Source organism: Rhinolophus ferrumequinum, chromosome 9 (assembly GCF_004115265.2).
Source record: "Rhinolophus ferrumequinum isolate MPI-CBG mRhiFer1 chromosome 9, mRhiFer1_v1.p, whole genome shotgun sequence".
Classification (NCBI taxonomy): domain Eukaryota; kingdom Metazoa; phylum Chordata; class Mammalia; order Chiroptera; family Rhinolophidae; genus Rhinolophus; species Rhinolophus ferrumequinum.
In genome coordinates, this window is record NC_046292.1 from 11,375,422 (window position 1) to 11,402,284 (window position 26,863).

Sequence of the window (26,863 nt, forward strand, 5' to 3'; positions counted from 1 at the left end):
CCTGGCACCAATGGCCCAGGTGCAAGCACAGCTCTGTGGTCGAGTGAGTGTCCTGTGGGCAAGCGTGGCCCACTGCAATGTCTAGTCTGACACCCAGAGGCCCTAGCGAGACGCAGCCATCCTGGAGTGTACAGGAAACACTGGCTCCCTGCTCTGCCACACACAAGCTGTGGCACCTTCGGCAAGTCGCCTTTCTTCTCTGAGCCTCTATTTTCCCTTCTATAAAATGGGTAGTAATAATAAACCCCTTTATACTTTGTATTGTAGTAATATGTAGATGTGATAAAGTCAGAAAAGCTTGTGTCACGTGGACAGGCAACTAATGCATGTCGTAGACTGAAGCAGGATGCCTTTGGTTCAAATTCTGGCTCTACCGTTTTGTAGCTGTGTATCCTCTCTGAACCTCAGTCTCTTCTTCTGTAAAATGGGATAGTAATGGTATTGATGTCAGAGAGCTGCTGTAAGAATGAGATGAGGGAATAATAATATCACCTACTTCGCAGGCTTGCCTTAATGAATTATCCCAGTGAAGTGCAGAGAAAGGTGCCCAGCACATAGAAAACACCCAAGAAGGGTGAGTTGTCATGTGGGTGACTCAGCCTGGGGAGAACTGTCCCAAGGCAGGTTAGTCTTTGCATGTGTAGCCCGGCATGTGACCTCTTGCCTAAAATCTCCCAACCACCCTGCGATTCTCGCCTTCTCCTCTCTGACAGCCTGTTTGCATAGTTATGCAAGGTTGGCTGGATCCAGGTGTTCGTGACCCCAGGCAGGCATGGGGTTATGCGCATGACAACCCAGACCTGCACCCCCACACCCAGGCTTCCTGAACCCTCTGCCCTTCCTGGAAAACTGACAGAGCCAGCTTGTCACTGATTCTGGCACTGACGCCGATGAAGTCGAGGGGCAGCTCTGAGAGTACACACCTGAGACCTGAGTGGGGAGGGGCTAAGCTGCTGGGCCACAAACCACAGGTGCTGACTCATGGCCTTCAACGGGCAGGATAAAAGAACTAGCCCAGGGACTTCCTGCAGCTGCAGGGACGAGCTGACCGGACGATGGCCCAGGGGACAGTGATCCATGTGGCCCCAGAGCAGCCCACCCATGCTGTGTGTGTGCTGGGCACCAGTACTCAACTGGATGTCTACAGGTGAGTGGGGACGTCTCAGGGGTGGGGGGCAGGTCCAGTCATGCTGGGTGAACAGGTTCTGATGGCACAGGATGTGTGGTGGCTCAGGCTTCAGGCTCCAGCCTCTACGGCGGCTACCAGCTGGAAACATGAGACCTGAGCAGCCCCAAGACATTCCTGGACTCAGGACAGTGGATTCTTTGCCAGGGCCTCACCACAAATAAATTATTACAGGGCAAACAGAACCATCTCCTTCCATTATTGAGGCAATGGAAGCTCAGAGAGGGTCTGTGACTTGTCTAAGATTACACAGCACGTGTGCCTTGGAAGCAAGGCTAGACCCTGGACTTTACAACCCATATACCTGGTTCATGGTGCAGTTTGTGACCCCACACCTCTCAGGTAAGCCTCCCTCTGTGGGGGCATAATGGTGTGGGTGTAATGAGACAGGCTCTGACACAGGAAAGGCTGAGGTGGGAAACCTGGCCCTGCTCTTAGCTATCTGGGCTGCTTTGGATAACTGAGCTTCAGTTTCGTCATTTGTGAAATGGGATTAATACTCACTTCATAGGGAGGTTAAAGAAATGTGAAAAACCAGGTAAATGTTTGTTAAGTACTTAGCACAGTGCTGGGCATATCCCTGGTACTTGTTCATTCATTCATTCATTCATTCATTCATTCATTCATTCAACAAATACCAGTTGAATACCTGCTATGAGCCAAGCCCTGTGTGAAACGAGATGGTCTAGGAAAGCTCTCAGCAGGTGCACATGGTTGGCATCATTGTTGTTTGTTAGTAACAGTACTGGCAGCCCCTGGCTTCCTCCATCCCAGGCTGGGCATCTGTGGTCCAAGAATGGCACCCACAGGAAAGTCTGGGGCATCTCCTTAAAAGTGTCACTTGTTGCCTGAACCAGGCAGCGGGAGAACAGCAGTAAATGTCTGGGTGTCTTCCCAGGACATAGAGGGGAGGCAGGACACTGAGAGGGTGAGGTGTCAAGGAAAGAGAGAGCGGGCCTGATGTCATCGGAGGGCCTCTCCCTCAGTGAGACATTGAGCCCAGCCATTCAACCCCCTAAGATCTCACATAATAATGGCCGACATTTACATCACACTTCCTACACATAACTCTTTCAACAGCCTTTACTGTTATTCCCACTTTACAGAAGGAGAAGCTGAGGCTCTGAGAAAATTGAGTAACCCACCCGAAACCACACAGCTAGTAGGTGAGGGAGCCAGGATTCAAACCCCTGCAGCCTGGTTCCGAAATCTTCCTCCGTTCCTGGACCAGCCTGTCCCGTCACCTCTAACTTGCCTTTCATAGCAGTCCCCAGCCAGTGCCTTTGGCCCATCTCCTGAACAGCCACCACTCTCGCTGTGGCCTGAATTCTCCTTCTGGAACACATCTGGGATTGGTACGCCCTGCTCAGCAGCATGGCCTTCTCGACCCCCTCCCAGCACATGCATGCCTCCACACCCTTGCTCAGGCTGTGCCCTCTGTCACTGGTCTCAGAGCCCCCAGGGTTAGAAAGACAAGGTCATAGAGGCAGGAACAGACCACAAGTGTGCGGACTCCTATTCCAGATCTGCTCTTACAACCTCTGCTTGTAGTTTTCATTCTGTGTTTGCAAAGTACTTTTCCTATAGTGGGAAGTACATTGGTTATATTCAAACAAAATTCCACTGACCTGAGATGAACATGAAAACCTATCCAGGGCCTTCTGTGATGCTTGTGGCTACGGTCAGGGTGGTATCATGACCCCAGCTACTATGTGCCAGGACCTTCTGTCATGATTTCTAATACTCACAGGAACTCTATCATCATGCCCATTTTAGAGATGAGTAAACTGAGGCTTCGAGAGGTGAAACCACCTATCCAAGGTCACACAAATCAAAGGTGGCAAAGCCAGGAGATTTGAACCCAGGACCATCTGATCCTAAGTCCACCTGTCTCCACAGCACACACTACCTCCAAGTGCTGAGGGGCTGGCCTCGCTAGGCACTGCTGCCTGGTTGGTGGAGATCATGCAGCTTCCATAGGGCTTAGAAAAGGCTTAGAATGGTGTGGGGGCATCTAGAAGTTGCCGACCACAGAAGATGGTGGGCATTCTGAAGCTGCCAGCCATGGGCTTCTCCTCTTTCTTCTAGGGTCTCCTTCTGAACAGGAGACCACTCAGTGTGACGGGGGGAGCATGGAGAAATCTGTTAGTGTCTCTGGGCCTCAGTTTACCCATCTGTAAAATGGGAAAATTAACACCCACCCTGCTGGGTTTTGGTAAGGATGAAATTATAAAACGCAGGCCAAGTGTCCGGCAGAGTGGTCCCCGTTTTCTGTAAGGACAGCATGTGCCACTGAACATGAGAGTGTGGCAGACACTAAGTGTCGCCCAACTGCTGGTCATTGGTAAGGAAATGTTGGATGCAGAAGTTGGAGGGATGATGTCACTTGTCTCGGGCCAAGATCTCAGTGCTGCCTCTACAGAGGCCATCGGAAGTTACAAGGAGACTCAGCTCCAGATTATCTTGTAATAACACACGTGGGCGCCGCCGCCACACAGTGGAAAGGCCCGTATAGGTATGAAAGTCCCTAGAGTCAAATCCCAGTGGTGCCACTTCCCAGCTGGGCCTCACCTCTCTGCACCTCAGTTTTCCCATCTGGCAGAAAGGTGGCGGTGAAGCCTGGAGATTGTGGCTGTAACGCCCTGGCAGGTGGCAGACCCACCTGTCTGCATTCTTCTCCCTGCCCCGGGCAGGAAGCCACTCAGGGCAGAGCGAACCTAGGTGGCCATCTGCCTTCCAGCCTCATCACGTCTTAGTGCCTCACATAAGAAACCTGGGCGTTCCTCTCCTCCAGTCGAGCAAGTCTATTCACTCTGGCACCGCCTTCTGTGGCTTTTCCTCATAAGAAAATAGCAATAACAGTGCACTACCATGGGTGTAACACTTTATTTGTTCTGCCCTCTGCATCATGTCACGATTCCCTCAGATTCCAGTCAAATTCGGGGTCATTCAACAAACCTGTCTTAGCATCTTTTACAATAGTGGTTCTCACACTTGAGTGTGCCTCAGAATCGCTTAGAGGATGTGTTAAAACCCAGACTACTGGGCCCCGCTCCTAGAAATTCCAATTCAGCAGGACTGGGTGGGCCCAAGAGTCTGCATTTCTAACAAATTCCTGGGAGATTTCGCTGCTGTTCTGAGCACCAGACTTAGAGAACCCCTGGTTGCAGTCCTCAGATGGGCACAATGTGATATTTATAAATATTTACACGTTGTAAACCCTTAGCACAGCAGGGCGAGGTGGATACCGAGAAAGGAGTAGTCATGATGTGATGGAAACGACGTCAGGCTGGGTTCCACGTGGAACCTGCCATTATCAGTCCTGTGACTTGGACTTGTGCCCCTCTGAGCCTCAGTTTCCTCATCTGTAAAATAGGAATTACAACACCCCACCTGTAGGACGATTGTGAAAATGGAGGCACATGTAGCTGGCTTCACCTTAGTGAAAATCAAGACAACCTGGGCACCACCGTCTGGACAGGAGAAGGTGCCAAGCCTAAAATGTCACTGAGGCGACAACATTCCAAATGCCAAATTCCTGAACAGAGAAAGAGGAGAAAAATACGCCTACTGGTTGTAAGCTAACGTCTTGGCTAGATTCCCAGGGACTTTTTCTGTTTGAGATGTGAAAAAGCCTTTTTATAGTATTTTTACCTTTAGCTATTCATATCTACATGATAAGGCAAAAATTGCCATGGCTGATTTTTTAGTCTATGAAATCCTGTCTCTTGCTTTTTCTTATTTCTTATGAGGAAATTGATTTTAGTTCCAGTGTTTTTTGATTACCTGCCACCTTTCTGGAACCCAGCCATCCCACCTCTTGAGAGAGCAGGGTTTTAGCTAAGGTAGAATGAGAGAAGTTCTGTGAAAGAAGTACAGGAAGGGAAGGCGTATCAGTTTCCTATTGCTGCTGTGAGACATTAGCACAGACTTAGTTGCTTAAAATAACACAAATGCGAAATCTCAATAAAACTGAAAAAAAATAATCATACAAAGGTATTATCTTACAGTTCTGGAGATCGGAAGTTCAAAAATGGGTCTTTCTGGGCTAAAATTCAAGGAGCTAAAGTGAAGGTGAAAGCAGGGCTGTGTTTCTTTCTGGAGGTTCTAGGAGAGAATCCATCCTCGCCTTTTGCAGCTTCTAGAGGCCGCCTGCATTCCTCGGCTTGTGGCCCATTCCAGCCGTGCATCACTCTGGCGTCTGCTTCCATCATCATTTTTTCTGGTTCTGATCCGTCTGCCTCCCTCTTGAAAGGACCCTGTGGTTACATTGGACCCACCCAGATAATCCAGAATAATCTCCCATCTCAAGTTCCCTAACTTACTCATATTTGCAAGTCCCTTTTTCCATGTAAGGTAATATACACGTATGACAGGTTTGGGGGATTAGTATGTAGTCATCTCTGAGGGACCATTATTCTGCCTACACACAGCGGAAACCTCATTTTGAGAAAGAAATCCCTCTTAATTGGAGTGATGGGGAAAGGATTGGTTGGTGGGGGTCCCATTGGAATGGGTCTTTGGGGCTGGATTAGATTAAGGACTCCTGAGATTGTGCTCAAAGAGTACGCTACCTGTACTAGATGTTACCTATCCTTTAACATTTGTTGAAACTTGTTTTATGACTAATTACATGGCTGAATTTTTTTTCAGTGATCTGTGTGCACTTTGCTTGGAAAATGTATATTCACTAGTTGCGGGACACGTAATTATATCTATATCCAGTAATTCAAGCTTAATTGTGTTGTTAATTTTTTTGTCTGCTTAATTGAGAAAGAAGAGTTGAAATCTTTAACCATGATGGTTGATTTGTCAACTTCTCCCCATATTTTCTATCAAAGTTTACTTTATATATATTGAGGCTATGTTATTAGGTGCATACAAGTTTAGAATATTTTCTACCGTGTTTCCCCGAAAATAAGACCGAGCCGGACCATCAGGTTTAATGTGTCTTTTGGAGCAAAAATTAATATAAGACCCAGACTTATATTATATTATATAAGACCTAGTCTTTATTATATTATATTATATTATATTACACCCAGTGTTATATTATATTATATTACATAAGACCCAGTCTTATATTATATTATATAAGACCTAGTCTTTATTATATTATATTATATTACACCCAGTGTTATATTATATTATATTACATAAGACCCAGTCTTATATTATATTAAAATCATGAGACTTTCTTTCTGTTTCTCATGACCTCCAGACCACCTCACAGTATTTACTGCCATGGTCAGGATCAGATTGGTTGCTCTCTGGTTTTGACACTTTTTGGGAAAAGGAGTAATGCTCGGGGAGCAGTGGTGGGCCAGGCCGTGCCACACTGTGTCTCTCTGTGCTCCCCATCTCTGTCTTCCACAGCTCTGCCCCCCAGGGCTGCACGTCCTTTGGCATCAATGCCTCCCCAGGGGTGATTGTGGATGTTGCCCACAGCCCTCCAGCCAAGAAGAATCCCACAGGTTCCTCCAAGTGGCCCCTGGACCCTGGGCTGGAGGTGAGCGTGAGGATGACAGCTGCCAGCTGTAGCACAGGCGACCAGAAGGTAAGTGTGGCAGCAGTGGTGTGGGATGTGTGTGGGGGGGCCAGCAGGTCTCAGCAGCTCAGCTATTCACAGTCTGTTCTACACTGACCCACAGCCCCAGCCCTGACAGAGCCTCCTCTCTGCAAAAGCTCACGATGGCTTGTTCCAGCCACAGCATCCTTACAGACAATATAGGGATGCCAAAGGTTTATGGAGGCCAGGGTTTTGATTAAATGCATTCATTCAGCAAATGTTTAATAATCACCTACTATATGCCAAGCACTGCCAGGCACTGGAGATACAGAAATGAACAAGGCAGGTGAGGTTACTGCACTGATGGAGCTTACAACCTATGGATGAGGGCATCCGATACTATACAGGTAAACAATGACAGCTGGTGGTGAGGGCTTCAAAGGCCACAGCCAGGCAGGTAGACGCTGAGACCACTTCTTGCCCATCTTTGCCTCCGAAGCCCCCTGCCCTGAGCTGGCACATAGCAGTTTGTTGAATGATTAAAAGAAATCGTTAGGGGTTTTCTGCCCTCTTATAGGTTCGGATTTCATACTACAGACCCAAGACCAATCCAGTAGAAGCCCTACTCTACATCACTGGGGTGGGTAAGTGATAACCGGGGTCCTGGAGTGCCCTCCCCCTCCATACACACAACCCTGCAAGACATCTCTCCAGGAGAAACCACACTCTGGAGCTTACTTTAGACTGAACAGAGAAAAAGGACAATTTCTAGCCAGTCACATATCTGGTCGTTCATAAATTTTCCCTCCCTAGTTGGTGAACCACAAAGAAATACAACTGGGGAGGGAGGGTGTTTGCGGGGAGCTTCAATTCCATGCCAGTATTTTGTTTCTCAGCTTAGAAAGTGGTACACGGATTTTCAATGTATGAGTCTCTAGACCTTTTTGACACTTCAACTTATAAGAAAAAGTAGATGATGACACTGTCTTATATAATAGTAGACTAGTGTTTTCCAAATTCCATTATTTACATCCCTTCTTCACCATTTTTGCCATATCAGTGATCTACCTAGACTCATATATATTTACTATTCTTTTTTAAATAAAGTACATTTTTAACATGACCTCATCTGGAATAATATCATGACCTTATTATTATTGAAATGTGCATTAAATATAAGAACAGCATGTGAAACCTTCAGGTTTCATTTCATTAATGAATTGTATTCATTAACACACATTTGTTTCATGAATACTCATTTTAATAATAAATAAATAATAATAACATAGCAGTAACTGTGTGCCAGGCACTGTGCTTAGATATCACAGTTAAACCTTACAACAATCCAGTGAAATTGATATAATCATTATCCCATTTTACAGATAAGGAGACTGAGACACAAAAGGTAAACAGACTTGCCCAAAGTCACACAGATGGTTAGTAAAGGAGCCAGAAAGTCTTGGTCACTAAGTACTATGTTCTCTGGTCCAACACAAATATCCGGATGTGGATATGTTGAAAAAGTCACCTGGGTCAGTCTCGCTGTCAGCTCACAAGGTCACTGTATTACACTGTGGGCACACAGACCTATGTCATTAGAATGACAGTGTAGTCATATGTTCCGATGAGGGTGGAAGGGTTTACAAACATGCTTTCTTAGCCATGCCATTTGGACAGAGTGGGGTATGTTTGGTGCTATGATTTGTCCCCAGTGCAGTCACAGCACCCATAATCAAGAGCCAGGTGGGGCTGGAATAACCATTGTCCTCCACCCCAAGGTCACTGGGGGCTGGAGTTGGGACCAGAGGTCTTTGAGAGCCCGGCAAGTTGTTCTCACAGGAATTTCACACCAAACATCCCATTTGGGGTGACTGGGAATTCTTTCTGAAACCCGTGAGGGTGGCTAAACATGCAGGATCTGGTAGGCATCACCACTGTGGTGCGCCCCACCCCCCAAAGGAGAATAAGAATAAATTCCAGCTCTGCTGTTGGAATTTCAGACTTCTTGGGGGACGCAGGGGTGTCTTTAAACCTGTGTCTCCTCTGAAGGAGAGGGAGAGAAGCCTTGGTGCGGAGAGTATCCTGAGGAAAGGATTGTCCATTGGGGTCAGGCTGAGTGCCCCCATCCTGTACCCTTACTAGTTCTCTCCTCTTACTCGGTGGGATTTCAGAAATCTCCTTGAGCGCGGACATCACCCGCAATGGCAAAGAGAAGCCAACCAAAGCCAGGAAGGACCAGGTACTGCTCATCCTTGAGGACACCCAACATTCTTCCTGTTAACTCCGCTGGATTCTCCTCTGGCACCCCCTGGTGGTGATGGGATGAATGGCGGTCTGTCTCGCATACCATATCTTTAACTGTAAGATACAATTTAGGAAGAACAAGAAAAAGAAGGAAATTAAAATCACCGTTACCATTTTGGTTTAGGTATTTCCCATCTTTTACAAAACCAGATTTTCACTGGTTGTGATTTCAGAGAATGCGGTGCCCTATTGGAAAATGCAGTCACTCACTTCTTAATACAGAACAGAGAGAAAGTTTGCAGGCGGGTCTCGACACTAGCACAAAAATCCCCTGCCCCAGGCTTTAATGAGTGGTGGGAGAGGTTCCCATCAATCTGCCCCTGTGGGTGAATACCGTGTTTCCCCCAAAATAAGACCAGGTCTTATATTAATTTTTGCTCCAAAAGACACATTAGGGCTTATGTTCAGGGGATGTCATCCTGAAAAATCGTGCAAGGGCTTATTTTCTGGTTAGGTCTTATTTTCGGGAAAACACGGTAATAGAGAAAGGAAGAAATGGCAGGGGGCAGAGTGAGGAAGGAGCCAGGTGGGAGCAAGGAATGCATGTGATAGAAAGGTAGGTGATGAGGGGTGTAGGTGATGAGTAGTTTTAACTGGGGTCCATGGATAAACCCCAGGGATTCCCAGAGACCCCCAAATATGCCTGCACAATTTTATACTGTGTGCACTTTAGGAGGAGATGACTTGTCAAAAGATTATGATCCCTTTGTTGGGTCAGTCCAAAGTTGGGAGAAAGAATTACAGCTCTGAGAGTGGAATCTGTCATATGTCCCACCCCAGTCATTCCCAGAGGGCGAACGCTCTCTTACAAAGAGAAGACGTCATCACTATTGCAGCCCCACCGGGAGGGGCTGCATAATTTGCTTTAATCTTGGGACAAACAGTAACTGGCTGCTAAGAATAGCACCTATACTTTAGAGAGGGAGTAATTAAGAGTTCACACACGAGTAACTCTTTAGATTAGAATCTTGGCACAAATACCTATCTGTTTGGTTTGCCATTCCAACAGTGTTTCAAAGCTGTTAAAATGCTCCTTTTTTTTTTTTAAGTGGATAAATTGCATTTTTGGTGAATTTGCTTATGACTTTTGGGGCAGGCAAAAATCCACTCTCAGAACCAAAGAATTACTTGATGTGGGAGCAAGATGTATAAAGGGCACGAGACTCCTGGGGCGCTAGGGACAGGTGGCCATGCTGTCCCAGGAGTCGGAGGGACACGCCCAGGTTCCGAAGTGAGCCCCGTCTCCGCTGGGTGTCCACAGAGGACCTGGACCTGGGGCCCTCGCGGGCAAGGTGCCATCCTGCTGGTGAACTGTGACAAAGACAATCGCAAATCTTCCACTATGGACTGCCTGGATGACAAAGTGCTTAACAGAGAAGGTAAAGACCCCCAAGAGCGAATGGGAAGAGAGCTTGTCTTTGTATAAAGCCCTTGGTCCTGAGCCTCGTAACTGCCCTCAGAAATCAGGGTTACTGGAAGCATGTTCTTGTTAGTGTATCCATTGTATAGAAGGAATAGACAAGGGTCCTGAGAGGGCAAGTGACCTGTCCAAGGCCACACAGCAGCCAAAAAAGAACTGGGACCAACACTGTGTCCCAGTGCCTCCTCCAGGTCCCTTTCCATGTCCCGGCCCTCTGCCCAACCCAAACTTCTGCTCTTGGGTCAAACCTGTGGCCCAAAATAATTCAAAATTGAAACCTGAGTACTGCCCCAAACTCATGTCAGAGCAACCCCGAGCCCCTGCCATATGCTGGGCCCTGCTCTGACCACTTCAGAATTATTGATTCATTCGATCCTTCAACGCAAGGCTCAGAAGTATGTACTGTCCTCATCCCCACTTGACAGATGGGGAGACTGAGGCATGGGGAAGTTAAGCAATGTGCTCGAGGTCACACAGCTAGTAAGTCACAGGCTCAGGATTTGAACGCAGGCATCCCGACACGAGGGCTGATTTAGGGTCCCAAGGATGGTGGTGGGGGGAGGATCTCTGCTGGCATACCTCTGAGGTGTGGCCAAGGTGGAAGACCCATTGCCACCTGCCCTGGATGAGGGCACTAAGTGGGTGAGTGTGGCCAGCTGGCACAGCAGCTGTGGCCTTCTTGGGGAGTTGCTAGAATAGCATAGATACAGATGCATTTTGACGTTGCGTGCAGTTGGCCTAGCCTGATGCCAAGAGACAGCCTCCACACAGCCCCAGGCACATACATAGTAATAATCACATGGCCAGTACCCTTTGTGGGCATTCCCAGGCTGCCGGGCACGTAATAAACACTTTATACTGATGACCTCACTCTTCCCTCTGCGTGGGCACTACTCTTAGCCCTGTTTACTAATGAAGAAACAGGGGCACCAAGACCTGAAATAACTCCCCCGAGCCCACCCAGATCCAGGGTTCAGACCCCGCCAACTCCAGTGCTCTTAACCCCCATGATGATTGTAACCCTGTGACTATTGTCCAGCTTGGCTCTTCCCACACCTGTGTCAGCCGTTACTGTAGTTGGTTCACAAACTGCACTTCCCGCTTAGGCCCAGGGGAGAAACCTTTCCACTCATTCATTCCACAAATAGTTATCGAGCACCTGCTATGTGCTACTCATTGTTTTAGGTTTTCTAGGTCCTAGGCGCTGGGGACAGAGCAATGAACAAGATAAATGAGGTCCCCGCTCTGCTGAACTTATATCCTAAGCTCATCCTAGTGGGAGAAGATCATAAACTTGATGAGCTTTAATTCCAAACTGAAAAATGTCTTTTAAATACTGGAAAGAGCATAAAGAAAATAAAACCAGGCGACATGGTAAAGAGTGGTCTGGTAGAGGGCACAGGGGCCTGTGTCTCAGGCCACACCTTCCCGTTGCAGAACTGCAGGACATGTCCCTGGTGACCTTGAGCACGAAGACCCCCATGGATTTCTTCACCAAGCATCAGCTGGTGCTGCACGTGGCCAAGTCTGAGATGGACAAAGTCAGAGTGTTTCAAGCCTGGCGTGAGTTGTCCTTGGCTGTCATTTTAGTGTTCCCTTCCTGCCCCCGTATATGGGCACAGACTCTTCACACCCCCTTTGGAGAATAATTCCTGAGCACCTACTATGTGCCAGGTTTCAGGAACTGAGGATAGAGCAGTGAGCAAGATGGACAACATCTCTGCCCACTACCTCCTGGAAAGGGCACACAAACAAAATGCAAACCAACTAACAAGATGATGTCTGGAGCTGGTGAGGCCTGAGAAGGAAATAACTTTCCTCCCAAAGACTGTGATCATTTTTTATCTCTCTCTCTCTCTCTCTCTCTCTCTCTCTCTCTCTCTCTCTCTCTCTCTCAAACAAACACACACACACACACACACACACACACACACACACACACACACACCTCTTCTTTAAGAGTTTGAATCCAAGCTGAATGCCTATGTTATGTTATCATTTGTTCTCCAACATTCTGCTAATCAAAGCCATCAGTAACTTTCAGCAGCTCACGAGCACATGTCACTGAGTGCCAGGCTCAGTTCCAGGCACAGGGCAGAGAGCAAAGACCGTAACAAAGTCCCTACCCTCATGCCGCTTTTGTCTCAGTGGGTTGGGAGAGATGACATGTAAAATAACTAAGTAAAACACTTAGTGCATCAGATGGCGTTAAATGCTATGTCGAAGAATGCACAAGGGAAAGGACAAAGAACACAACAGGGGTGTGCAGAGAGGGTGGTCCGGGAAGGTGTCCCCATAAGGTACCATTTGAAGAGATGGAGGTGTGGGAACAGCCGCACAGACTCCCAGGGGGAGGGCAGTCCAGGCAGAGGGAACTGCAAGTGCACAGGCGCTGTGAGCTTGAAGCATGCAGCGAGGCCAGTGCATGTAGAGCGCAGTGTGCAAGGGTTAAGGTGGTGTGGGGGTGGAGAAGAAAGGGCAGAGGGGCAGGAGCCAGATGAGGGAGGCATGAAGTGCCTCTGGCTTCGAGCCTGAAGGAGATGGGGGGGCTCCCTGATGGTTTTGTGCAGAAGCACAACTTGATCTGAGGCACAACTTGGTCTGACTTACAACAAACCAACTCCTTGCTCTGCTGAGACATCCCCTCTTCCAGGAAGCCTTCCCTGGCCCTCTGGGCTTCCCTCCATCACAACACTTATTACCATCTGTGATTTTGACTGTCTTTGCTCCTCCCTACTCATCCAGGAGCCTGCGCGCTCCCTGGAAACCAGGACGGGACTATCTCCCTGGTCTCCCCAGGTATCAGCTGAGAACAAGTGCTCAGAAATAAATGAATGAACAAACGAACGAACGAACGATGAACCATGATAAATGAACCCTAATATATATTGGACTTCCTATAAAGTTGGGAGTGGCTCAGGCACCCTGGTTACTTCATTCCTGGACCCTCAGTGGGGGGAGGTGCAATGTCCCAGTTGAGGCTTTAGTCCGTTTTTCCTAAGGGGAGGCTCCACTCAGACGTAACAGTGAGGGACCCTGGAGGGGGGGGGGGGTGACATGTGGTGGCCCTGGGAAGGCATCCCAGCACCTGGGAGAAGAAGGGTCTTCAGAGGCCAAGGCACGGACCTGAGCTTTCCCTGCTGTCTCCTAGGGAAAAAGAAGTCCTCTGAATACAAGGTGATCCTGGGACCCCAGCAGCCTTCTCACCTCCTGGAGCTCCCAGGCGGCCAGCATAGCACAGACTTTTACATGGAGGGCCTTGCTTTCCCGGATGCCACCTTCCCAGGCCTCGTTTCCCTCACCATCTCCCTGCTGGACGCATCCAAGCCGGTAGGCAAAGATGGCAGCAGAAGGGGACCTTGGGCTTCCAGGCAGCGGCCCAGCAGGGGAGGCGAGGGAGGTGTTGGGCCCTGGCTGCTGTAACAGCCTCTCCCCTGCCCCTCCCACTGCAGGAACTCCCCAAGGCCCTGGTGTTCCAAGACAGTGTGGTTTTCCGTGTAGCCCCCTGGATCATGACCCCCAACACTCAGCCGGCAAAGGAGGTGTATGTGTGCAGGTGAGGAGCGCTGGGGGGGCAGAGCACAGAGACACCTGGAAGAGGAGCCCAGTAGGAGGAGACCAGGACCCAGAAGCCCAGGGTTCTGGCGGCAGACCCATCATGCATTTGCTGTGTGAATGGGGAAAAACTTGTAATCCCTACTGTGACTGACTGAGGACTCCTGGCTTGTTTTGGAACCATTAAAAGGCCCGGAAATTACTGTTGCTGTTTTTGTTATGGCTGTCCCGCCCTGATGAGGGTTGAAAGCTGCTTTATCTCCTCCTGCTTTGGGGCCTATAGAATTTGCTAGACCTGCAAGATGAAATCCCTCAGTCCATGAGCCAGGCTTCCAGAGTTTCTCAGAGTGTGGCCCTTGGACCCTCTGCACCAGAAACCCCTGGAAACTCATTTAAAATGCACCTTCCTGGCCAACCTCTGAACTGCAGGGTCTTGTCTCTGGGGATGGGCTTACCTGCATTTTTGACAAGCTGCTCTGAAGAGCCTTGGCGTCCAGCCTGCAGTCTAAGAGCCACTGTTAAATATGCAGGGGCCTCAGGGGGTCCCTCCTCTCTCCTCTTCTGATTGCTTCCGGGGCAGAAGGGGTGAACATATAACTTGGTGGTCAGGACACAGGCTGGAAGCCAGAGAGGCCGGGTTCTAATCCCAGTGCTGTCCCTAAATGGCAAGACTGAGCATGGACTGCCCCAGTCTGTCTCCTCGGTGGAAGGGGCTACCCGCTAGTTCTTCTCATGGATTGTCATGAGGGTCCAAGGAGATAATGCTTGCTAAGAACAGAGAGAGAGGATGAGCCAGGCATCTCCATTCAGGCCACAAGCATCTCTTGCACACACTGTGCGCCTCCCTGACTCCGGCCAGGCCTCAGCTCCTGCCCCACCCCGAGGGACCCAGCTTGACGCCTCAGAGCCAGGTCAAGACCCCTGGCCACTGGCTTCCGAACAGTAAGGAGCTTCTTTTCTGCTCTTTCTAGGGTATCTGAAAATGAGGACTTTGTGACGTCATTGACTGCTCTGACCAAGAAAGCCAAGTGCAAGCTGACTGTCTGCCCCCTAGAGGAGAACAAAGAGGACCAGTGGATGCAGGTCTGTGGCCCTGTGGGGTGGGTAGGCTGGGGCGCACAGATGAATGTCCCTGAGCTCAAGGGCTCCGCCTAGGGCCGTACTGGCCACTCTTCTTTGGACGGGCAGGGAGTTAAGAGCCTCTGAGGGTCCGGGCAGGGAGTTAAGAGCCTCTGAGGGTCCTTGCCTGAGGGGACTCAGGCAAGTGACTCAACTGACATTCACAGCGGGCTGCTGCCTGTCCACCATGGTCGCCGGGATGAAGCAGAAAGCCACCTTTCTGCTTTAAAAACTCTCAGACGACCTCTGGAAGTGATTCCAAGGTCAGGGAGCTGGAGCTCAGCTGGTCCCGTCAGTGGCCCTTCCTCCAAGCCATCCTCTGTGCTCCGCCACTGGACCCGCCCACAGCACTTTCCACGACTCCTGTCTCCTCCGCCTCAGCCTGCCTCCAGGGCCCTCCCAACCTGCTCACCTCCCTCTGCCGGTGCCCGCCTGCCACCACACAGGCCACACTGTATCACCATCTGTTTCCCTGCTAGGCTCCCCCATTGTGCCATGAACTCCCTGAGGCCAGAGCCTGGTCTCATTCAGCTCAGCGCCTGCCACCTGGCAGTGCCAGTGGACAGTTTGTGGGTCGAGCCCAACTGCCTTGCTACACCCTTGCTTTGCCTCGGGACTCTGCCCTTTCATACCATTCACCCGCTTCCGCCTCCATACCCCAGACCATGCTGTTCCTTCTCTCTGACAGCTCTCCCCATTCTCACCCCCCATTTCCAAATCATACCTGTCCAATCCCAGCTCTAAAGCTCTCCCTCTGTAAATTTCCCCAATCCCTCCAGCAGGAATCCATCCCTCTGTCTTCTAAGCCCCCAAATAACACCCTCTCTCTCTTTCTAGTCACGCCCTCTGTGTTAAATCAGGTTGAACGATATGAAATGGCTGAGATGCCACCACTTTTGACTACAAGAATGGCAATTGCATATGGTGATTTGTGTTCAATATCACCACTGCCGGCTAGAATACAGGCAGGATTGGCACCCGATTCCTTTCTGAGCCTACTCCACTCTGCCCCACAAGCTAGGCTGGGGTCTAAGCTGCTCCCCTTTAGGGCAGGGTCACTTCTACCCCTGCCCCCCAGGCCTTGGCTCAGCAGTGCTCCCTTCACAAGTTTTCTCTGACCTCCCAGCCACATTGGGACCCCCTCCTCTGTGTTCCTCCCTTCCTTCCCATCACCTCCTAACATGGGGTGGTGAGTGCCCAGCTCCCTGGATCTCTCACTTGGAGGACAAACCGGAAGCTCGCTCACCGTGGGTTCCCAGCACCTGGCCCCGGGCCTCACCAGGAGTGGGAGTGAAGGGCTCTGCAGGATTTCAGAACACGTTTGTGCAAACACAAGACAATAAGCTCTGCTTTCTCTGCTGGAGCCCCTCCTCTGGGGTTCAGCATCCCACACAAATGTGTCCTTGGCCACAAGGGGAGATGGTTCAACAGCCCCCATCTCTGTGCAGGATGCCAAGACCCAGGTAGCGTGTGTACCAGCCTCCCTTCCATTCTCTCTGCCCAGGATGAAATAGAGATTGGCTACATCCAAGCCCCACACAAGACGCTGCCGGTTGTGTTTGATTCTCCCAGGAACAGGGGACTGAAGGAGTTCCCCATCAAACACCTGCTGGTAGGTGCTGGTGAGGGCACCAGCGGCTGAAACCCCTTTGCTTTGGGGCCTCCTTCCTCACTGCCTGTCTCCTGACACCCTCGCCTCCCCTCAGCTGAGCGTCCCAGCTCCTGCAGGTACAATTCCTCCTCAAGCAGCGATCACACAGGTGGGCCGTGTTATTTTTGTTATAACCGTGGGGAGATCTGGCTCTTCCTTTGCCAAAACCCTTTCCAGCTGTGCTCACCTTATCCTCTAGATAACCCTCCAAAGATGTAGGTCAGGCTTGGGCAATCTTGTTCCACTGAACAAGAATCCTTGTTCTTCCTGCAAGGTTAGGGTGGGGCTGGGACCCCGGAACCTTCCCCAGTGTTCAGCTGCAGACTCTGGCCTTTGGGTGGGGTTCGGCCTTCAGGGAGGGCTCTGTCTGGGAAAAGGGGGGGGGAGTTCAGGATCAGAGTGGTGATTTCCTAGATGTGACTGTATCAGCCAAAGACTCTACATGTTTGGGGGGTGGGTGGGGGTGACTTATTGTTAAGTCATGCTTGACTAGCCTGGCACATTCCTGCAAACTCAGCATAAATAGGTACATTTACTAAGCACGAATTCTCTCAGTCACAGGGCTAAATCCTTTACACGCACTGACTCATTTAATTTGTCTGACAACCTTTGATGTAGCTGCTATCACTCGGCCCATTTTATAGATAAAGAAATGGAGGTTCAGAGAGGTGAAGCAGGTTTCTGAAGGTCACACAAAAAGAGAAGGGAGAAGTTGGAATTCAAACCAGGCCAGTCAGGCTCCATGCTTTCCCAGGAAGAACCCAGGCCTGCACTCCGAGCCCTGGCAGCCCCTCGATTCCAGGTGCCCAGGAAAAAAGGATGAGAGAGTGTGGGGTGCAAGGGTTGCTGTGATGAATGTCCTTCCAAGGAGCACCCTGCACCTCAAGGGAAGGGGAGGAGGCCCTGCCCACATGGGAGGCTTTGTGAGGAAACCTGTGTTTAACTTGTCGGAGTCTCGCTCACTCTCCTGGGCTGAGTGGTGCCGGTGTAGAGATCGTGGTGAGTTCACAGTATCTGTCTGCCACAAAATGAGGTCAAGCCTGTTTCAGGAGCAATGGGATGAATTAGGCAGGTGTGCTGAGACTTAGGCCCTTTTCCTGCTTTCGGTCCTACTCTGTTCAGGGGCCTCCTCTCCTACTTTGATATTCTAAGTGTGACAAAGGCTAGATTTTCTGATGTCACAAGCCAAACCTCTGAAGTCCTGCCAGACAGATGGACAGACACATAGACACTACAGCACAGGTGCCCTCACCTTTCCCACAGATAGCCTTGGATGGAGTCGGGCTACGATGGCCTCTTAGCCGAGCACGTCTGTGGTATTCCAACTCAAATCACTCAGGAAAGGAGTTGGAATAAAAGTGAAACTCATCACCAGGCAACACCACCCCCTGCTTCTCCAACCTCATTGTGGGCCGCTTTCCCTGTCCCTTATCTGGCTCCAGCCCCACCGGCCTCCTCCCTGTTCTTTAAATGTGCCCAACTTGCACTCACCTCAAATGGCCTTTGCATATGCCATTCCCTCTGACCGCAATGCTCTTCCCAGTTCACATGTCTGGCTGCTTCTCAGCCTTCAGCTCCGAGCTTCAGTGCCCTCCTCCGTGACACTGAAGGACACCCACCCCAGGCCCTGGCCTTCTCAACTACAGCTCCCTGTTGGTTTCTTCCCAAGTGTTGTGTTATAAATCACTGACTTGTCATTTACTTTTCATGGTCTGCCTTTCTGCAGACTGTAAGTACCAGGCAGGTGGGGCCCAAGGTCATGGTGCCCATCCCTGTACACCGGGCACTGAGCACGCAGAGTGACACACACTGGGTGTTCTTCCTATAAGATAATCTCGGTGAATTGAATACCACAGCTGTAAATGGAAAGCCAGTACCACTTACCATAAATAGGAGGCAACCGTGAAGTTACACAGAATGAAAACTAAAGAATGTCAGCTTGAAACAAATGACAGCAAAACCCCTGAGCCACGGTTTTGGTCTCGGTTGTTAAATGGGAGGTTAGCAGGTGTTAAGGAGGGATTTGCTCCACTCTGGGACTTTAATTTTTGACAAACCAGAAAGAGTGGAGGAGAACCAAAATGGCAACACCTAAGTCTGTGCCGGAAGCTGTAGCAAGGAGCCCCTGGGAGCATCCTGTATGCCCCACTCTTGGGGAAGGGGGGCACTTCTGCAGACAACAGACACCCCTTCATTTGCCTGCAGAAATCCAAGCCTGCAGCCTAGGGAACTGATCCCCTCTGGTGGCAACAGCTGGGGCAGTGATTTGGATGAATCTGTCATTCATTCATCAAACACTCTGAGCACATACTCTGTGCCTGGCCCTGTTGTAGGCACTTGGAATGCATCAGTGAGCAACACCAAGACCCCCACCCCACCTCACGGAGCTGACATTCTAGGCAGGAACGATCTTCAGGGAAGAGCAAGGAGGCCAGAAAGAGTGGAGCAGAGCGAGCAAGCGGGAGAGGCAGTCAGAGGTGGTGGGGAGGGGGTGTGGTGAGGGGCAGATCGCATGGGCTTCTCGGCCATGCGTCTAGCATCTGAGAAACCGGGCGATCCTTGCAGGGCCTTGAACCAAGGGAGATTACGTTCTGATTGATGTCGTCAAAGGGAACCTCTGGCCGCGTGTTGAGAATGGACAGCAGGGGCCAAGGGCAGGAGCAGGGAGTGTGGGGAGGAGGCTGGAACAGTAACCCCAGATGCAGGGCGGGGGAGGGGTGAGCAGTGCCAGATTCCGGGTCTGTTTTGAGGGCAGAGCCAACAGGATTTCCTGACCGCTGTGAGAGACAGAGAGAGAGGGCAAAGGTGACACCGGGCTGTGACCTTTGTGAGAGGCAGGCACCATCCTGTGACATGGGAAGGACTGTGGGAAGAATGGGGGTGGGGGAAGGGAAGAGGAGGTCGACATCTCTGTTTGGGGCAAGTGAGATATTTAGTCAACATCCAAATGAGAAGTCAGGCAAGCAGTGGATCCACCTCTGGAGTTTGGGAGAAAAGTACAGGCTGGAGGTGTAACTATGGACGGCATTTGGACGGCATTTCCTGAGACTGGGAGAGATCCCCAAAGGAGGGAGTGAAACTAGAGAATAAAAGGAGACACGGACTGGGCCTGGGGCCCCCCAGTGCTCAGGAGACGGACAGGAGCTACGGTGAGGTAGGATCCGAGAGGGCACGGGATCCCAAAGGCCAAGTGCAGAAAGTGTGTGGAGGCCGTGGGTGTGAGCAGCTGACGCAGAGGCTGATGGCAGGCACGGAAGACGAGGCCTGGGCGTTGCCCATTGGGTTCAGTGTGTGACCAGGAAGACGAGAGCAACCTCAATGGCACAGTGAGGATGGAAGACAGGTTGGGATGGGTCTTAGAAAGGGAGGACAGGACTTGGAAATGGTGGTTTTTAAATTAGCGCAGTCACAGACCACCTTGAGACTTACCTTCTCAGAAAAAATGCACCGAAGCTCACAATTTGGAATCCGCTTTCAGGGAGTCCGTGGCCCCCATAAAGCCCCGGGGTACAGACCATTGATTTGTAGAAAGTAAGAGCTACTGCAGGGGACTGAATGATGGCCCTTCAAATCTGTCCACATCCTAATCCCAGAAGCTGATGCTGAAGGGACTTTGCAGATGTGATTAAGTTAGGCCTCTTGAGATGGGGAGATTGTTTTGGATTATCCGGGTGGGTCCTGTGTAATCATAACACTCCTTATAAGAGGGAGGAACGAGGGTCAGGATAGGAGAAGACGTGATGATGGAAACAGAGGCTGGAGTGAAGCACTTTGAAGATGGAGGAAGAAGCCACCAGCCCAGGTAGCCACAAGAAGCTGAAAAAGGCCAGGAAATGGATTCTCCCCCTCAGAGCCTCCAGAAGGAACCAGCCGGGCCACACCTTGATTTTAGCCCAGGGAAACTGATTTCAGACTGCTGACCTCCAAAACTGTGAGAGAATAAATGTGGGGGTTTTTAAGCCACTAGAATTGGTACGGCATCAGTAGGGAGCTCATACAGAGGCTGAGGGAAATGTCTCACCTACCCGGTCTTCTCACCAAGATTCCTGGGGAGATGTCACAGCCACAACCATTTGGCAAAGCTCATGGCAGGCCCAGGTCAGGGTGTGGACCAAGAGAGGTCCCTGCAGAGATAACTCAAATCTTCGTCCTTCCACAAACTTGCGGTGGGACCTCATGAAGCCACATACCACTCGGAGCTTGGTCATTTCTCTGCAAAATGAATATAAAAGTGTTATTTGTGGATTTGTTCTTATTGCCCAAATTAAGGTTTATGAAGCAGCTAGCATGCATTAGGGACTCAACAAATGCTAGTCTCTTTTCTTGCCACCTGGTTCAGCATTCCCTCAACATTCCACAAATAATAACGGTACCTGCTATGGATCAGCTGCCGACACTTACTGAATTCCTCCCTGTGGCCAAATTAATCTTTAAACTTGGACCCCACCCTCTCTTCACCCAGAACCTAAGTTCTCCAACTGTCGGCATGTGCTTCTCCCATCTCAGGGTCCAGATTTTGGCTACGTGACTCGAGGGCCCCAAAAAGGAAACATTACCAGCCTCGACTCCTTTGGAAACCTGGAAGTGAGCCCCCCAGTCAAAGTCGGGAAGAAGAAATACCCGCTGGGCAGGATTCTCATTGGGAACAGCGGTTTCCCCAGGTGAGGATGGGAGGGGCAGAGAGAGAGATGTCCCGGAAAAGCAGAGGCCAGAGTGGAAGCCTTCCCTACCTGCTCCCAACCTACGAGGGCTCAACAAACTTCAGGGCATGTGAGAGGAATCAAAGTACGGGGCAAGGAATACGGGCTTCGGATCCCAACAGACCCAAGGTCAACTTCCAGCTGTGCCACTTACGCTCTTTGGGTCAGTGAATATTTGCTGAGCACTCACTATGTATCAGGCACTCTGGGAGAGGTGGGAAGGCATGCAGCCATGAACATGAAAGATAAGTCCCTGCCACTCTTCTCAGGGGTAGACAGAGACACATCATAGAAAAGCAATCAAATAAGTTTATTTCAAATAGTGAGGAAAACAAACAAGAGAGAGGCAGAGGAGGAGGGGGAACTATGTTAGTCGGGGTGACCAGGCAAGACCTCTCCGGGGAGGGGGCTTATGAGCTGAGGTCTGATGATAAGAAAGCCATGGCTGTGTGTAGACCTGGGGTAGAGGGTTCCTGGCAGATGAAAGAGCATGTGCAAAGGCCCTGAGGCAGGAATGAGCTTAGTTGTGTTCAAGAAGGCCAGAGTGGCTTAAACAGATTGAGCAAGAAGAAGAGCAAAGGCTAGATCACAAAGGACCTTGGAGGAAACTGAAGCTCAGAAAGGTGAAGGAACATCAGCTAACAAGAGATCACCACCTCAGGTAGGACCAACTGCAAACCCCGTGTTTACTCACAACACCAGCATCTAGGCTGAGTGAACAGGCAGTGCTTTCTGAGGCTAAGCTCTTGTCCTATTTACCTTACTGACTCCATGCCTCAGTTTCCCCAATAGAACTGGGACGACAATTCTTAAGTTCCTCAAATGTTATGGGATATAATAAACGCAACCCAGGCTCCTGATTCCCTTTCTAAAGGAGAGCCCTGACCCCTTTGCCAAGACTCCAGTCCCACAGAGACCTCCCCCCTCAACCCCCTCCCGTAACACTCCTTTCATCCTGTGTGGGCAGCGCTAAGAGTCAAGAGATGCACCAGGCCTTGCAGGATTTCCTCGCCGCCCAGCAGGTGCAGGCCCCTGTGAAACTCTACTCCGACTGGCTGTCTGTGGGCCACGTGGACGAGTTCCTGAGCTTCGTTCCGGTGCATAAGAAGGTGCAATCTGGGGAGCTGCCTGAAGGAAGCCACACGCCTCTTTCTTGCGTTCCTAAGCACAGCTCTGCCCTCTGCCTGGGAGGACTGACGGGGCATGCACGCCTGACATTATTTTTCCCTCCCCACCAGGAGGGAGGGGGCATGGAGGGAGGGGGTATGCCAGCCTGGGTCCAAGCCCATACTCCCCGAGAGCCCTCCTCCTTGGGAGCCCCATGGGCAAAGCTATCCTCTGACCCCCGTGTTTCTGCCTCCAGGGCTTCCGGCTGCTCCTGGCCAGCCCCAGGTCCTGCTACAAACTGTTCCAGGAGCAGCTGAAAGAGGGCCACGGGGAGGCTCTGCTTTTCAAAGGAGTCAAGGGTAAGTTGACCATGCCTTGTTCTTCCATCTGGTCACCTTCCTCTCTGCCTTCACGTGGTCTCCTATTGCCACATGGAATCATTCAGGCGACAGATATCTTTTGAGCACTTACTGTGGTTCTGGGGATGCTGCATGAATTGGGCCGAATAGCTCCCTGCCCTCAAGGCTCACAGTCCAGGGGAAGTGAGTCAAGAACACAACTACAACATAGGGAATCTGGGGGGTGGCGGGGTTGAAATGGAGGTGGGGGCGTTTGGGAGGAGATCAAGGAAGGCAAAGACCAAGCAGGAGCATGAGAGATGAGCAGGAGTTGGCCAGGCAAATGGGCAATGGGATGAGAGGAAAAGAGGTATTCCAGAGGGAACAGTGAATGCAAAGGCTCAGAGGCAGGGAGAAGCCAGGTGTGTTTAACGACCTAGAAAAAAGTGCAGTCTGGCTGGAGCACAGAATGAAATATTATTTTTTTCAGTAAAGTGTTCAGACAGGGGCCAGGCTCAGAGGTTGAGAAGTCTCCATGGCTGAGAGTTTTCACCTAATATCTGTAGTATATCGTGTGGCACGGGGCAATCGTCTGGCCTCTGTTTACCCCAATAAAATGAGATTCCTTTGGAGATAAGAGACTTTAAAGGAGTGAGAGCAACACTTTTAATGAGAACTTGCCCTGATAAAATATTGTATTTAAGGCATTTGTGTCTCAGATGTTCGCAACAAACCTGTGGGTTAGGAATCATTGCTGCCCCCATTTTATAGATGGGAAAACAGAGTCCCCACTGTACCTTCTGGGAAGAGGGAAACAGACCTCTGAATTCATCTGCATTTTTTTTTCTTTTTCTTCATGACAGACAAAAGACAGCTGAAAATAAAGGACATTCTGTCAAACAAGCAATTGAGAGAACATAACTCATATGTGGAGGTACCAGCCCTGGAGGAGCTGACACACCCACCCTCCGCCCCCCACCCCCTTCCCTGAGGTTCCCTGAAGCCTCCTGGGGCTCTGTAGGCTCCGTGGTGAACAGCCCTGGGATTTGGGTAAATATGTGTGATGTGAGAAGAGTGGAGAGCTCAGTCACCACTACAGAAATACTCACAAGGTGATCCATGGGAAAGCTGGAGTTAGGGAAAGACAGGCGAAACGCTCGGAAACGGGGTCAGAGGCAGGAGAGAGGCCACGCACTGGAGTGATACTCCAGAGTGACTGGAAAGAGGGACAGGATGGGAGAAGGTGGGAAGAAAAGGAGGTGTCCATCACTCCTTCCTGCCCCTGTCCCTGTTCGTCCCCCTGGCAGTCCCCAGCCCGCCTGTGCTGGCTGCCTGGTCAACCCCTTCCCCTGTCCCCCTCCCCCAGAGCTGCATCGACTGGAACCGGGAGCTCCTGAAGCGGGAGCTGGGCCTGACAGAGTGGGACATCGTGGATATCCCCCAGCTCTTCAGGCTCCGTTGGGACTTCCCAGGGACTCTCAAGGCCGAAGCCTTTTTCCCAAACATGGTGAGGAAGTGGCCTTTGGAGGTGGCCCACCTCTGCCGGTGGCCTGAATCAGAGAGGCCAGCTGGGCTCTGGGTGCGGGTCCAGAAAGCTTGGTTGTCTCCTCCTCATCCACTTGGGGTTTGCATAGCCCCATGGGGCTTACAGAACCGCTGTGGGAATCTCACAGGCGGGCATCCCTGGGAGTCAGGGATGAGCATCACCCCAGTCGACAGAGGAGGCACAGAGAGGGAAGTCTCTGTCACAAGAACACACAGCTGGCAGGAGGTGGGCTTCAGAGCCAGGGGATCAGCTGCAAAGCGCATGCTCTAACCCACAGGCTGCACTGCCCGCTATAGGCTTCCCAGTAGGGGATGAGGTAGGAGTGGGGTGGGGGGAACAAGCACCGAACAAGACGCTCTCCGATTGAGTTAAGCACCGTGAAGGGAATAAAGGTGGGGCACCTTTTCAGATTGGATGGTCCAGGAAGGCCTCTCTGAGGAGGTGAGGCTGGCCCTGGGGGGCTGGGTGAGATTCCCCTGTCTGAACGGTGGACTTGAAGGGGATCCCACCTTTGTCGAGAACGTTTAACTGTGACCCCAAGCACCATTTTAAGTTGTTGCTTGCGTTGTTCTTAATATCATTCCTCCGCCCTGTTCCTCTGTCTCTTCAAATACCCAAGGGCTAGGCAGAAACTTCACCCAGTTCTACTGTGGCCTCTCGGCCGCCCCCTCCTGCTGGAGCTGGGGGTTACAGTTCAGGGAAGAGCACGGTGGTCTTCAAGTTGTGTTCCCTGGGGCCCTGGGGTTCCCAGGCAGTGCCTCAAATTCAGTGGATCGGATGTTTATGTTTTACACACTGAAGTTCTGGAAAAGATTTTCTTTAGAATAAAGGATTTCTTAGCCAAAACAAGGCAGGAGGGGGCACTGTCCGCTCGCCCCCTGAATAAAACTCTTGGCCCCGAACATTTGTTGCTTTCCCATTTAACCCAGCGAGGTTTCCCAGCTCAGGAGAGAAAGCGGATGCCCTTGACGGGAGACGAAGCGTCTCAAATGCAGCCGTCAGCTTCACTCAGGGCTAATACTGTCTTCACTGTTCAAAGCCCCTGGACAGAGCCTGCACACAGCCATGACTCTTCCGGGAGCCCACCGTGGGAGGTGGGGGTGGAGATGTGGGCATGGAACAGGCAGAGAAATCAAGAATGCAGGGCCCTCAGCGTGGTCTGTGTCTGTGTGGTGACGGACAACGAGACTCCTGACATATGTGTTCTTATGTAATTGTCATAGCGATGGAAATGAGTTGGGCTCATTGTGCTGAAAAGGCTCAGAGGGGTGAAGTGGCTTGCCTAAAGTCACACAGCTATTGAAGAGTAGAGCTGGAATTCAAACCCACATTAGCCTGGAGCCAAAATCCTGGTCCTTGCATCTCACCAGGCCACCTCCCAATATAATGGAGGAAACAGTCATTTGCATAAGTCATAATATATGGAAAGTACTACAGAAGTGGGCGTCGCTTATTCATTATTCAGCAGATACTTATTAAGTGTCTACGATGTGTCAGGCACTGTACTGGGAGCTATGGAAACATAACAGAAGGACTAATTGCTAGAGTTTGGGGATTCGCACAGGGAGTGTTAAATTTGAGTTGGGCTCAATTAAGTAATAGAGTTTGCAAGGCGGTGGCTGGTCGGGATGGACCCGGAGTCTGACAGACTTGGATGTAAGTCCTAGACTAGCTGGGTGGCTTTAGGCAGCCCACTTTACTGTTGGGTCTCATTTCCTCATCTGTGAGGTGGGGTGTTGTATCCAAAGGTCAGAAGAAGGGGGCACTTGGGTAATGATGCAGGCTGCACACTGCTGCCCCTCACCTGGGATCCGACCTCGTTGCAGGTGAACATGCTGGTGCTGGGGAAGCACCTGGGCATCCCCAAGCCCTTCGGGCCCATCATCAACGGCCGCTGCTGCCTGGAGGAGAAGGTGCGGTCCCTGCTGGAGCCGCTGGGCCTCCACTGCACCTTCATTGACGACTTCACTCCATACCACCTTCAGCACGGGGAGGTCCACTGCGGCACCAACGTGCGCCGGGAGCCCTTCTCCTTCAAGTGGTGGCACATGGTGCCCTGAGCTCAATGCCCTCCCCCCTTTCCCCAGCATCCTCTCCCTTGGGAAGCTCCTGGCCAGAGGCTCTGGTCCCCTGCAGTGTGGCAAAGCAAAAGTTCTTGGGGATATTTTGGCTCCCCAGGGGATGGCCATCCTCCCAGCAGTGGCTTGCTTCCTTCCCCTGTGTCCCGGCTAAAGATCCCAAGATGGTCCTGGCATTGCAGACTCAGCTGTGCTATGAGCAGCTGCAATAAAGTTTTATAATCACTTTGTACATGAGGTCAAGCTATCATTCATTCATTTCATTCATTCACTCATCGTCATGGTTGAATTGAATATTACAAACGTGAAGGTGCTACCAGGATATGTCGAAGGCCAATGTCCCTGAGTGT

At 50.8% G+C, this 26,863-nt stretch overlaps 1 protein-coding gene across 2 annotated transcripts; it reads left to right on the forward strand.

Moving 5' to 3' along the window:
• The first annotated feature begins 958 nt into the window (after window positions 1-958).
• PADI4 (peptidyl arginine deiminase 4) lies at window positions 959-26,745 on the forward strand. 2 transcript variants are annotated; one of them, XM_033115418.1, is made up of 17 exons: window positions 999-1,147; window positions 5,325-5,542; window positions 6,563-6,743; window positions 7,273-7,339; window positions 8,867-8,934; window positions 10,261-10,378; window positions 11,857-11,982; window positions 13,571-13,749; window positions 13,872-13,975; window positions 14,946-15,057; window positions 16,598-16,705; window positions 21,251-21,405; window positions 22,412-22,553; window positions 22,808-22,910; window positions 23,753-23,823; window positions 24,256-24,396; window positions 26,262-26,745. In XM_033115418.1, exons 3-17 carry the CDS (start codon window positions 6,708-6,710, stop codon window positions 26,493-26,495), a joined length of 1,764 nt encoding a protein of 587 aa, XP_032971309.1. In that variant the 5' UTR covers window positions 999-1,147; window positions 5,325-5,542; window positions 6,563-6,707; the 3' UTR covers window positions 26,496-26,745. The 2 variants fall into 2 exon arrangements, with proteins under 2 accessions (XP_032971308.1, XP_032971309.1); XM_033115417.1 differs by lacking the exon at window positions 5,325-5,542 and having other exon boundaries at window positions 959-1,147.
• The last annotated feature ends 118 nt before the right edge of the window (window positions 26,746-26,863 follow it).

Coding starts and splice junctions, on each gene's coding strand:
- PADI4 (XM_033115417.1), top strand. CDS start 1,056: ATGGCCCAGGGGACAGTGATCCATGTGGCCCCAGAGCAGCCCACCCAT. Junction 8,935..10,260: donor CCAAAGCCAGGAAGGACCAG/GTACTGCTCATC, acceptor GGGTGTCCACAG/AGGACCTGGACCTGGGGCCC. Junction 13,750..13,871: donor TGCTGGACGCATCCAAGCCG/GTAGGCAAAGAT, acceptor CTCCCACTGCAG/GAACTCCCCAAGGCCCTGGT.